This window comes from Leopardus geoffroyi, chromosome B4 (genome assembly GCF_018350155.1).
Source record: "Leopardus geoffroyi isolate Oge1 chromosome B4, O.geoffroyi_Oge1_pat1.0, whole genome shotgun sequence".
Classification (NCBI taxonomy): domain Eukaryota; kingdom Metazoa; phylum Chordata; class Mammalia; order Carnivora; family Felidae; genus Leopardus; species Leopardus geoffroyi.
The window spans coordinates 111368690-111382511 of record NC_059341.1 but is presented as its reverse complement, the minus strand read 5'-3'; the positions used below and the strand labels follow the sequence as shown (position 1 = coordinate 111382511).

General features: G+C 39.3%; 1 protein-coding gene across 7 annotated transcripts in view; it reads left to right on the top strand.

Moving 5' to 3' along the window:
• The window catches only part of KITLG (KIT ligand), an 86909-nt gene that overhangs the window by 37866 nt on the left and 35221 nt on the right, over positions 1-13822 (top strand). For all 7 annotated transcript variants that reach the window (XR_006709398.1, XR_006709399.1, XR_006709400.1 and 4 more), the window contains one exon: positions 8033-8095. Coding sequence is in view for 3 of the 7 variants with exons in the window: in XM_045465981.1 (XP_045321937.1) it covers positions 8033-8095 (63 nt within the window). In the remaining 4 variants the exon portion in view is untranslated. The remainder of the gene's footprint in view (positions 1-8032; positions 8096-13822) is intronic.

The following is a 13822-nucleotide window of genomic DNA, read 5'->3' as shown; positions in this document are numbered from 1 at the left end:
CCGACACTGGGCTCCATCTCAGGAATCGTGATATCATGACCTGAGCTAAAATCAAGAGTCAGCCCCTTAACCGTCTGAGCCACCCAGACGCCCTGGTAGACCTGAATTTAAATCCCAGTTTTTTGACCTTAGATGAGTAACTAACTACCTTTCTAAATCTCAGTTTCTATTTCCCAATTTTGTCTTATAGATTAAATAAGAGAGAACGTATGTACAGATTTTTAAATATAGTTATTGTCAGATAACTTCTTTGGGCCTCAGTTTCCTCATCAGTATTAAGATTAATAGTACTTCACAGAGTGATTTTTAAGGATTGAATCAGTTAGTAGAACAGTGTTAGGAACACAGCAAGCACCTGCTAAATATTAGCTATTAGTGGTAGTTGTGGTGTTGTGGGATCATAGGATACTGGAGCTGAGAGAGAACTTAAGAGATAATCTAGACAAACTGTTTCATAAATAAAGAAACTGAGACCCAGGAGCAGGGAAGCACAGCTCCTGGCCCCATTTACCAGTGATGTGCCTTCTACAACATTGATTTTCAAACTGGCTCCTAGAGCCTGCTCAGCCACTCTGCTTTTGTGTATCTGGACTCCCAAATAAGACTTGATTTGAAAAAAAAAAGAATTGAGCTCCTGAAAAAAATGTTGGAAAGTCACTGCTGTAAACCAGCATTTGTAGGATATCATCTGAGAATCATTCAGTCATACTTTTTTAGGGTACTTATTGAAAGTACAGCTATCAGAGCTCTACTGCAGAAATCCAGAGTCTCAGCTGGTGGAGATGGGGTGTAGGAACGGTAATGTTGCCAAGTAGCAGCCTAGGTGATAGGGTGCCAGGACTGCTGAAGCCATAATACTTGTTAAGGTTGGGTTTTTTTCATCTTTGGGCGGGGGGAGAAAGTGTTCTCATCCTTACTCATGAATTTCACTAATTCAGACAGCAACACGAGTGACTTCAGAGTTGTATGGATACAGATAGTCACAGCCTCACTCTAAAGTAGAGTGGGGCGGAGCATCTTGAAGTCAGGCGTACTGGCTTGTTTAAGCGTCAGCTCTGCTGTTACTTTGCTGTGTGATCTTGGACAAATAAATCCGGGATTCAATTTCTGGATTTTAAAACGAGGAACAAGGACATGATCAGTAGTTCTGAGTCTAGGATTCATAAACTTCGAACTCTTACAAGTGGAGCTCCAGACTGTGCCTCTGTACGCTTTATGCACATTTCTGGGAACAGGGTATACAGTTTTAATTTCCCAGAGAAGCCTGTGATACCCCTCCACCCAAAGAGAAGCACTACAAATCTTCTTGGAAGCCCTTTTCAGCTCTGCAATTCTTTCATTTCATAATGATACTTTGTGCGGTTGCACCTTTCAGAATAATTCAGTAATGCCTGGACTCTAGGAGGTTGCATAGAACAAGAGGTAATTGTTCTGCAGGTATAACCTTGGTATATTCTATTTGAGAGAAATAAAGTAGGTTGACAGTACCTTTTTACCTTTGCTCACAGTAATTTCTTTTGACTGAACTCATTTCTTCACAGTCTCTACCGATTCTGCCTCGGCATTAGGTGGCAACTTGCACTGGGGCCCACCAACCTGAAGTCTGTTTGCTTGGGGTGATTCTCATGTCACAGAAGCACATGATTTACGACCTTACTGTCATTTTTTTTTGGTTTTTTTTGTTTTTTTTTTATTTCTTCTTGGATCCTTTGTGCTGTCCCTACAGTCCCTATGGTTTTCATTTGAAATCCTTCTGGCATGTTTGCTCAGCATAATAGTTCATCTATTTACAGAACATTTTGCTTTGTTTCTAAAAAATGTTGCAAGACTTGTTTTAAATGGCAAACTCAGACCTACCTAAAGAAAAGGTCAAGTGTCTGGGAAGAGGATGAATCAAACTTTAAAAACTTGTATCTGTGGGATAATTAGGCTACAGCTTTTAACAGTTGTGTTAATATAAGGAGGCATACAAATATTGAAATAGTTCAAATTAGTTTCTCCTTTTGTTCTTCCTACTGTTTCTTTCATTTGCGATCATGGTGTTCTTCCATTTGGGGGTATTTGATTAAATGTGACCATGTTGCTTTTTAAAACCCTATTTATTTTAAAATATCTTTTGAATAATGTTTAAGGCAGGCTGCAGTCCCAGCCCCATCTTATAAAGGTGAAATTACTCTGTCTTTCAAGGTCAGTTTACAAATCAGTGTAATAGAATTAAAACACAGGAATTTATGGTTTTCCTGGTCTTGTGATAGGCACTTATTTTAACATAATAGGAGTTCAGCATAATGGGAGATCATAAAATATCTTAGATAAATTTCACTTCGGACAGTTTTGAATAATTCTGATTTTTATTCTTCAAATGCAGTGTTCTTCAAATAGAATTCTCGCTGCATAGGTTTTTGTTTTTTTGGAGCTTTGAAAAACAATGGTTTGACAACTGGATAGTTTTTAAATTTTATTAGTTTGCTATATTTAGCATTTTAATTTCTTCTCCTGTGGTCAGTAGAAATCTTCTTTTCCATTTAAAACTAAATTTTGGACTTTCAGTATTCAAAGAAAGGACAGAAGTATATTAGAAATAATATTTGTAAAACTAACAAGTATGTGGCCTGCTATATTACCAAGCATGTCCAACTTACTGTGAAGAAAAAAAAAATATTTTTTCCTTTGTAGGATGACCCACTTAGGTACTATGTCTCCTACTCCTTGACTTTTTAAAGCAGTAGTTACTGCGTGAGTATCCAGGTACCATGCAAAGCACATTGTCCCCTTTAATCATTACAACCCTAGGAAGTAATTATTTTTACCCCCTGTTTATTCATGAGGAAGCTGAGACCTAGTGATAAGTGACCTGATTATCCTTATCTGGAAATAGGAAGCTGAGTGGAGAGGTTTGAACCTGTAACTGTTTCTGGAACACAAGAACCTAGTTAATAATGTATGATGTCTTAATTTAAGCTGTAAATGTCAATAAACTGAGGGTTGATGGGGGGGTGAGAGGGAGGGGAAAGTGGGTGATGAGCATTGAGGAGGGTACCTGTTGGGATGAGCACTGGGTGTTGTATGGAAAACAATTTGACAATAAATTTCATATTAAAAATAAAAATTAAAAAAAAATGTAGATGTCAACTGCAGTTTTAAGAACTATCATTGTAGGGGCGCCTGGGGTGGCGCAGTCGGTTAAGCGTCCGACTTCAGCCAGGTCACGATCTCGCGGTCCGTGAGTTCGAGCCCCGCGTCGGGCTCTGGGCTGATGGCTCAGAGCCTGGAGCCTGTTTCCGATTCTGTGTCTCCCTCTCTCTCTGCCCCTCCCCCGTTCATGCTCTGTCTCTCTCTGTCCCAAAAATAAATAAACGTTGAAAAAAAAAAAATTAAAAAAAAAAAAAAAAAAAAAAGAACTATCATTGTAACCTCTTGAATTTTACTTCCTAAGTAGTAGTCACATGATGAGGGAGTGACTATAATCTAGATGTTCTTTTAATCTCTCTCTCTTTCTCTCTCGTTTTTGTTTTTGGAGGGAGAAGAGTCCTCTAACTTTTAGGTATTCTTCACTGAGAAACGATGACTCAGAAAAGTCTTGTAAAATTGCCATCTTAACTTTGTTTTAGTTGCTAATTGAGTTATTATCAAAAAACAAATACCTGTGAAAACCGAAGACAGTTGTCCTGGTGAATTAGATTGTTAGTATTAACAGGAGATGACTTACAAGGGAAAATTTAAAAAGCAAAAAGCTTCCTCCTGTGTTATTTCTGAAAACCAGCATTACACTAAGCTGTACATGAGTAGGCTGTGATATTTAAATATGAGCATAGATTTTTTTCCCCCCTCTACAGCAGCAACTCTTTAACTTTTCTGGGTCTGAAACTCTGGAAACTGTGGACTCTTTTCCCAGAGGCTTTGTTATGTGCAACATTTTATGTACAGTGTCAAGGGAACCATGAGTTACCACTCCTGTATTTTGATTGTTGCCTTGAACTTGGGGAGAACAACGGAGACAAGTATGTGTCTCAGCAAAGACATTTAAGAAGCCACTATTTCATAAGATTTAGAGACCTCAACAACATTTGAATTATGAGTTCCAAAGATTTTAGATTAGCGATCTAGAGAGGGCATTAAATGTTCTAACCTTGAGTTCTTTTTCTCCTGAGTCCAAACACCTTTAGGGCCTGCTATGCAGCCAGTAACAATATGGCATAAAAAAAACTTTTTCTTGGCTGAGTTTTCAGGATTTCTGCATGCTGCCCCTTATGCATTTTTTTCTTTGTTCTTCCCAGTGTCACTGAGTATGGTCAGTCCTCAAGACATCCAAAAAATACAGCCAAAGGGGCCCATCTAGTAGAGTGGGCCCATCATAAAGTGACTTGTGTTGCTGTTTTATGCATTTTACAATCTGGCATAGTACTGACATCCTCATACTCCAAATCACAAAGCTCACTGGGATAATTTGGCGTTCAGTAAAATTTTTAATCAGTTAAGTTCCACTTCATTATTTTATATTTTGCCCTGAACTTACTTTAGAAACTAGAATAGATTTGTTTTCAGAATCTACAGTTTTGATTAGTTATCTGTTTGACCCTACCAACAGGCTACTTCCCTAGATTCTAAACCTCGTTCCTGGGTTTTTGTTTTTGTTTTGTTTTGTTTTCAGCTTCCAGTCTCTACAGGAATATTTAATACATGTTGAGCACTTTCCTAGTGGTCTTCTAAACTGTTCCTGGTCTCTCTTCTGTCCTTGCTGTAATCCATCCTTGCAGACCAGTCTTTCTGAATTTACTATCCCATCCCTCCCTGCTTAGACATTTAATGCAGCACCACTTCTTCTGTGAGAAAGTTAGATCAGACTCAATTTTCAGTAACTAGTTTGTTCCCTTTATTTTAGAGACAAATAGAGGTTCTATAGAGAAGAAACGATGTGTCTAAGGAAGAAGTGACTTGCTGTAGGGTTCTGGTAAAACGTGTCTTACTGAACCTCACTGTCTCCTAGTGGGCTGCCTTCACCCAACACTCAAGTCCTTCTCTCATGTGGCTTTCCTGGCATATTTCCTACCTCTTACCTGCTGGAGCTTGATTTATCTGTCCACGATTTCCCAAATACACCTTGTGCTTTCCCATTTCTTTGTCTTTGCATACGACCTCTCCTCTAGGTAGGAAAAAATTGAGGCTAAAGTAGATTAAGGAACTTACCCAAGATCTCTGAGTTACCAGGCTGAGGGCCTGGATCCAACCCGAACAGCGTATTCCCAGCACCTGTGCAGTGACTCCTACATCAGACTAACTCAAAGGAACATCTAAACTCCGGGCCCAAGGCTCCCTCTACACTGTCACACTTCCTGTAATGATCCATGTATATCAAGCTGAATTTATCACAAGGTTATCTGTGCTGAGTGCTCTTTAACACACTCTTGTGTGCTTGGAAAGGAATACAGTAACTCATGAAGCAACCATAAGAATCTACAACTTGACTCCCTAAGTTCTCCCTAAGTTCTCTTCCAAATATAATTGGAAAGGAACCAATGTAAGCTGAGAAAATAATAAAGGGAGACTTCCCTATAGATGACTTACTGAGCCCAGCACGTGGGGCCAGGTTTGTATCCTTCCTGCATCTGGAACTCTTGAGCTCTGCTACCTGGAGACACCAATTAACCCCTCTGGGCCTCCATGTCTTCATCTGTAAAATAGACATAATAATATATGTCTCATGAAGTTGTGGCAGACTGTATATGAAAATTTGTTATGGATTATGAAGCATTTTTAGAAATACTATTACTTTTCATCCTATCAGAAATTAAATATCAGCAAATCAGTTTAATGCAGAATTTATTATTATATACCCCTTCCCCCCAAGTAATAAGGTATAGAGATTTCAGTGTGTTGGTCAGAGAACTTCTTGTAAGGTTTCTTTGACTTCTTTGAACCAATTTATATACATAAATTAATAATAAAATTAATTGACCATATCTCTTATATTTCTTCCTGCTTGTTAGGAGTATGTATATATATATATATATATATATACTCAGGTCCTAAATTTGCTGAATACGAATTCTGTCAATTTTATAAAGATGGATAGAAATAGATAATGTAAATTATCCTGAAGAAGGGGCTAGCAGGTTGTGTTCGGAACACCTGCCACTTCTTGTCCAGTTTTTCCATCTGGAATAGCTTTCATTTATAAGGTTGGTTCATAACATAATAGAATGTTGTTGCTTAGTCTAATTCCAGTTTTTACACATGTGGAAGTGTCCACTGTTTCTTTGCCAGCAGGGCTTACATAAAATGGGTAATTTTGCCTTTCAAACATGGGGATGAAGATCCAAAAGACAAAAGAAATCATGGAAGCATGGGGAGAAATTTGAGAGGAAGAATGTACCCAGGACAAATGTGCAGATAGTAGATGAAATGTGTAGTAGAACAAAGAGGCAAGGGAGGCACTGCTGTCCAAGATCTGAGTTCTAGTTCTCATCCATACTCCTCACGTCGTAGCTGTGTGACCTCTTTGAGCCTCAAGTTCTCCGTCTGTTAAATAGAGTTAATGTGTCACAGGGATCGGAAGACTAGATGTGATGAGGCAACATAAGCCCTTCATGAGCACAGTGCCTGGCACATACTACATATTCAGAAAAGGTTAGGCTCCAGACTAAGGTGAGTGTAAGACGAGTAAGATGTACCCTTGGAGGGAGAATGGTGGTAAGCACGAGGGAGCAGTCGCTCCCTTGGCTCCCTTCTGACTACTTATGCCTGTGCCTAGATTCTTTTCTCACCAAATTTTTCTCAGATTCTAAAAGCTATTGGCATGGCCAGGAAGAAACATACAGATTGTGTTACGGGAGACTTGTCGGAGGTGACCCAGTCCAGCAAACGTGAGCAAGATCCTAGCTTAATGTGGGGAAGAGCAAAGTTTTGGGAAGACGTAATAGTGCAAAACCACACTTTTCCACCATATGTTGTCTTAAGACTCCATGGTCTGAATCAGTTGTTGGCTGTATTCAGCTGGAAATGGTAATAGTGGTGGCATGACCGAGCTAGTACTGTTTGTAGGAAAGGAGATCAGGGAATCTAGAACTCTAAGACACCAGGATATATATTCTAGAAGTCAGTTGCCAATATATCTCTCAGTAAAGAATCTAGATTGTGTTTATGATGTGTTTGGCACATTCAGTTAGTTCGTACATTGACTATTTGGGCATGGGTACTTTTATCTCCATTTTATAGATGAGAGAAACCAAAGTACAGAATTTAGCTTTGGTTCCAGATCAGGTGTTTGGTCAACATATGCCACAATGACTGATAAAAATGTGTTAGATATTTTTTAAAAGCCTGTGAAAGAAGCTAGGTAAACATTTGAGACCTTTCTTAAGTCCTGGGGAAGCAGATTAAGCTCTCTCACAGAACTGAATCTTTACAAGTTAGGTTAGAAAGCTCTTGGATCTCATAAGTAGTAGTTCTTTGGAAGTTTCACTGACATTTTTTTCTAGGATCAATAAATTCTCAAACTTGCATCAAAGTCATCTAGAGAATTTGTTAAGTAAGATTCAGTAGGTCTGATGTGGTCTGAGAAGTTACATCTCTAGCAGGTTCCCTGGTGATGTTGACACATCGCTTTGAAAACCACTGGCAAAAGAACCCAAAACAAAGAAGACACATCATATTATTGATTCTGTGGTGAGACAGTAGGAAACTAGTCCTGGGAGGGAATTCCAAGACCACAGGTAAAAATTGAAATTTAGAGGTTTCCAAAATTCAATGGATTATACTTAGCCACTCATTATTGAATTTGGAGTCCAAAAGACTTGTATTGTCACTTTCTTTTTTTTTTTTTTTTTTTTTTTTTGAGAGTGCCTGTGATTACAAAGGGAAATCAAGAAAGGAAAATCACTATGTAAATATTGAAATTCAGTGGTAACTTAACAACGATATGACACGTGTGTATGTGTTTTCCTCCAAACCATTAAAAATAATGATTAATTGATATATATGAATTTTCTCATGGATTTTTTTTCCTTCTTTGTTTTTCTTCTGGTCTCTCTAGGTGGCAAATCTTCCAAAAGACTATAAGATAGCCCTCAAATATGTCCCCGGGATGGATGTTTTGGTATGTAAATTGTACATTTCTGCGTTTCTTTTTCAGAGCTGACAAAAGAGATGAGAACATTCTATTGAGACAGGAAATTATCTGCCATTTAGGAGTTTACTGATTGTTAGTATTTGAAGAAGGTATTTTTGGAATTTGACTTGCATAGTTTTGTTTCTGGCTTTTTTGAGCAAGCAAGAGCAGAGAAGGGCCAAAGAGAGAGAATCCCAAGCAGGCTCTGTGCTGTCAGCAGAGAGCCCAGTGTGGGGCTCAAACCCATGAACCATGAGATCATGACCTGAGCTGAAATCAAGAGTTGGGCACTCGACTGACTGAGCCACCCAGGCGCTCCATAAATATGTATTTTTAATGAAACATTATAAATACTACCATGCCTCTTTCCTATCTCCAGTGGTCCCCACTTTGTCTCGTACAGGCAGTTTGACTCTTAGGAACAAGTATTTTGAGCTGGAATCTTTCATTCTACCGTGTGTTTTCAAGTCATGGCCTGAGGAGTTGTGTTGAGTGCAACAGTGCATAGTAACTCTGCCTGCTCTTTCATATTTACGGCAAACTATGCACCCATACAGAAGATACTGTATTTTTTGCATATTTTCATATTTATGTTAATTACACTGTAGTACATATACCACTTTGCACCTTGCTTATATTTTGTGACATGCCTTTGACCTATAATGTGCCGATCCACGATGATTCATTTTAACTACTGGATTGTGTTCCTTGACTTAATTTAAAATCGTTTGGGTTACTCTGCAAGTAAACATCTTTCCACGATTTATGAAATGCTTATTATAAACCCACCCTGTGCAAGTTGTCTTAGGCTTTGAATACTTTTTGTGGCTTAGTCAATCAAAATGATGACCATTTTAAGTGTGTTACATCACTAAGTGCTTGTGCTTAAAAAGTCATTCAAAGACTATAAGGTTATTTTCAAGAGAATGTCAAAGGCCAATTTTCATTAAGAAAGTAAACATTTTAGCACGAGCTATCTAAAGTTCCGTAGAACTCCTTAGAATGTGTTTCTTCATGTTGAACCAGATACCCTCAAGTTTAGGTTAGTGTCTGTTCCACTGAATTAGGGGGAGTTCTCTTCAAATAGGAATGTAAAATCATAGCAGCTTGAAAGTTAATTCATCTATTCAGTCGATCACTCAGGCAGCAGGTACAGTATTTGTTAGGAAAAGTTCTGGAGCCAGCCCTTTGGCAGACATTTTAAGGAACAAACACATCAATTAGCTTTATGTGCAAAAAATTTAATAACTAGGTGAGGGGGACTATCTGGCCTTTTCATAATGCTTTTTTTTTTTTTTTAATTTTCATGATGATTTCACATATTTATTTCTTTGGATGGTTAGAAAAACCCTTCAAGGAAGGCAAGACAGCTTCTGTGATTTGTATGGGTTCTTGTTTTACAAATGACACACTGAGGTTTATAAGCATTTTGCCCAGGGTTATCCAACTAAAAAGTGACAGTCTTAAAAAGAAATCTCTAGTCATCAATAGCAAGGGAGGGTGTTCTAAGTGAAACATGTAAGTAATAAAGGTGCACCCTGCTCCTGACAGAAGCATTTAGGTCTGTGATTGCCAAACTCAAAGAAATCATGCAGCTTTTCATGTTAAATTGAAAATAACAAAATAGATTACTTTGTGCTGATAAAATCCTAGGTTGTGCTCAGTCACACATTTTAGTATGGGCTGTGGTAGCAAGAGCCAAACTTGCAAAAATAAAGCTGATTCATTGCCACGTTTTTTTTCTTGTTTCTGTAATTGAGAAAAGTCCACTATTATTTGATCTTGGCACACTGTCCTGGCACAACTGGAGAAACTTTGTTCTTGGCTACCACAGTTGGCAAGAAAAATAAGCTCGTGCATAAGGCTTTGGGTAGAAACAGGGTCTTACACTTTGTTTTACCTTTATTTTAAAATGTTAGTTTCTGCCAAGACCAGAGGAGTTTCCCAGTGGCGAGGCCAGTGATTATTTGTCAGTGGTCAGAGACCCAGCTGCGTTATATTTTGTCTTTAAACAATAAAGGGTGGAGTAGGAATCAGAATGAGCACCAGAAAGATTCTCTGGGGCCACGGCAATAAAATTCCGTCTTGAAGCACCGGGCAGAAGGTGGCTCTAGAATAGAATACGCTTTATTGTTGTAGTTTTGCTTTAAAATTCTGCTAAGTACTCCTGAAAATGGTGGGGGGCAGGGGAGGTACTTTTCTAAGGGACCTCTTAGAAAATTACCTAGCAGTTTCCTTCTCACAAATAGCAGGATGCTACCAGCCAGTTGGTATTTAAACCTGATGATAATCACCAATTCTGTCTTAAGCTCTTGAAACTGTAATATTGCCAGACTGTTAGGATTTTAAGTCACTAACCTTAAAAATCCTAAACATTTCTGATCCTTTCATTTACCACTGACGTTATTGCAGAAAGACCAAAAATTGGATTGCTGAATTTGTGCCACACATCTGCTGTTATCCCAACGTTTATAAAACGATATATATTATGACTTGCTTATGGTATTTGAGTAAAAAGAAGATTTATCCATTTTTAATTATAGATTTATCAGCTTTAACTTTTTATTTGGAAATAATTCCAAACTTACAGAAAAGTTGTGAGTATTCCAAAAACACTCACAAACTCTTTAATGCATATTCGTCTACTTTTAACATTTTGCCTCATTTACTAAAGTAAATGTGCAAGCATGTGTGTTATTGTTTTTCTGAACTCATCGAATCACTTGTATATATAAGGGATGTTTACCGCTACATACTTCAGTGTGTGTTTCCTAAGTAAAGGCTTTTCTCCTTTGTAACCACAGTATGGTTGTCAACTTCAGTAAATTTAGCAATAACTAAAATACTTAAATCTATTGGCTCTATCTTTGTAGTATTTTCCTCCAGTACAAGATCCAGTCTAGGATAATGGCTTGCATTTTTACATCAGGTGTGAGACGGCCAAATGTCTCCCAAAGATGTCCCATGCTGTGACCATATCACCTTACATGTAAAAAGGGATTTTGCAGATATAATTAAATGCCCCATCTCTAAGTCCTTAAGCTATCTGAAATTATCCAGATTGTTCTATTCTAATCACGTGAATCCTTATATGAGGGAGGCAGAAGTATCAGAGCCAGAGAGAGTGATTAGAAGATGTTACGCTATTGGCTTTGAAGATGGGGAAGGGGCCACGGGCCAAGGGACGCAGGTGGTGGCCTCTAAAGGCTGAAAAGGGCAAGGAAAATAATTCTCCTGAAGAGCCCCTTTGAATAAACCAGCCCACGTGCACACCTTGATTTGAGCCTAAACAGCCTGGAGTTGGATCTGACCTCAACAATTGTAACGTCATAAATTTGTACTGTTTTAAGCCCACCAGTCTGCTTTAAGAGTTCCTCAGCCTGCCTTTTGTCTTTATGACACTGAGATTTTTGAGTAACTCAGCCCTCCTCTTTAAGTAAAACGTGTGTCTCTGAGACACTTGATTGGTGTTTCTTGATGACTGTTATATTCAGGTTATGTGTTCCAAGCCATGAATGCTATATAAGTGATGAAACATCCTCAGGTTATCATACCCAGAGGCACACAGTGTCCATCTTCCCCCTTCATGGTGCTGTTTGGATCACCTGATTAAGGTGTTACACTGTTTCTGTGTGTTTACTCATGAGCAACTCAGAAGCAATATTTGGGGAGATGTTTTAAGACCATGTGCGGTTCTTCATCAAAGTTTATCCCATAAATTGAGTATGTATTGACGATTCTTACCTAAACCAGTCTTTCCCACATCAGTTTCTATTTTCAAAGGCAGGGTTAAACAAAGAAGCCCTTGGCAATATGTAACAATAAGCCTGCAGGCCACCTTCCCTTTAGCACCTTTAGCACCTTCACCCTCGTGTCTGGGATTCCCATTCTCAATTCTCCCCACCTTTCTCTACCCGGCCCTGCGGCCTCTGGGCTCTTCCCATCTCCCTTGCCATTTCAGGACTTCTCATTTGAGGTTTTTAAATTTTTTTTTTTTCAACGTTTATTTATTTTTGGGACAGAGAGAGACAGAGCATGAACGGGGGAGGGGCAGAGAGAGAGGGAGACACAGAATCGGAAACAGGCTCCAGGCTCTGAGCCATCAGCCCAGAGCCTGACGCAGGGCTCGAACTCACAGACCGCGAAATCGTGACCTGGCTGAAGTCGGACGCTTAACCGACTGCGCCACCCAGGCGCCCCTCTCATTTGAGGTTTTGACTCTTCTTGAGTAGACAGAGTAATTAAAAAAAACAAACACACCTGATTATTTTACCCCTCCTTCTTCATACACTTTGATGTCTGTGTGCCTGTTGCTCTTAGGAAACAGAAAAAGGAGCTCCTTAAATAACACCTTCAAGATTCTCATGATCTGGCCCCTTTCCAAGTCCTCTTTTAGCCGCACATCCTCACGTGTTTCCTGTTGTCACTGTTCCTCTGCTCACGGCTTTCTGTGTACCTGAGCAGTCCTTTGATTCCAGCAACTTCTGACTCTTGCTTTCAATTTCACTTCTTTAAGGGAGCCTTCCCCTTCTTCCTCGAAGAAGCCAAATCCTCCTGTTGGAAACTCTTTTTGTAACCTCCTTCAAAATAGCAGTTTTCCATTTATCTGCAGATTTAATTGATAACCTTCTACTTAACGCCTGTAAACATCTGTAAGGCAGGAATTTGTCGATGTTTGCTCTTATGTCTTCAGTGCGTGATGAACAATAGGCACTTAATAAATCCCTGCTGAAAGTGAAGAAGGAAGAAGTTCCCATGTCATCTCATGTAATTTCTCTAAGCAACAAATTTGACCTGAGTAGAGTCCATGAGATTATTGTGTTGAGTGCCTGTAACTCCTCACACAATACCTGCACTTCAATATTATTGCTGTCTTTTTTTTTAGATATATGTGTATTTTATTAAAAATCTTAGATATGAGGTATTCAATTTTTAAGGGTTTTTTGTATGTTTATTTTTGAGAGAGAGGGAGAGAGAGAATGTGAGTGAAGGAGGGATGGAGAGAGAGGGAGACACAGAATCTGAAGCAGGCCGGAGGCCCCAGGCTCCAAGCTGTCAGCACAGAGCCTGACACGGAGCTCAACCTCACGAACTATGAGATCATGACCTGAGCTGAGTCGGACACTCAACCAACTGAGCCACCCCACGTATTATGCAATTTTTAGGAATCATGGTTTTCTTGAGGCTTCTGTCCAACCACTTTCACTGAGTCATTTCCATATTCAAGAACATTCTCACTGTTCCCAGTAACTAAAGGCTGAAAGCCAAATTCCTGAATCTAATGTTCATAATCTTCATAATCTTGCCTCCTCCTAACCACCTCATCTTAATACCTATTTTTGCCCAACACAAACCAGCCACCCCAGCTAGATGCATCCCTGCCTCCTAAAATTACCTTGCTTATTCTCAACTCTGACTTTGCTCAGTGCTACTTCCCCTGGCCAGGGATGTCCTTTCCCCTTCCATCCAGCCATCCCAATTCTACCTGTAGAATCCTGCAGTGTCTCGCAGCTAAAAGCATCTTCTCCATGGCCTCTTGTCCCAGATCAGGGTGAGATCTACCTTTCTCACCAGGGCTAGTTCCTACTGTTCCATGCTCTCTTCCCTGCATCATCCAGTAAAACTGGCTTCACCCCTACTCTGCTTGCCTCGGGGGATGCAGTGGTCAGGAATACCAAGATGGTGTCTGATCTGTAGACTTTACCTTTTAGTTCA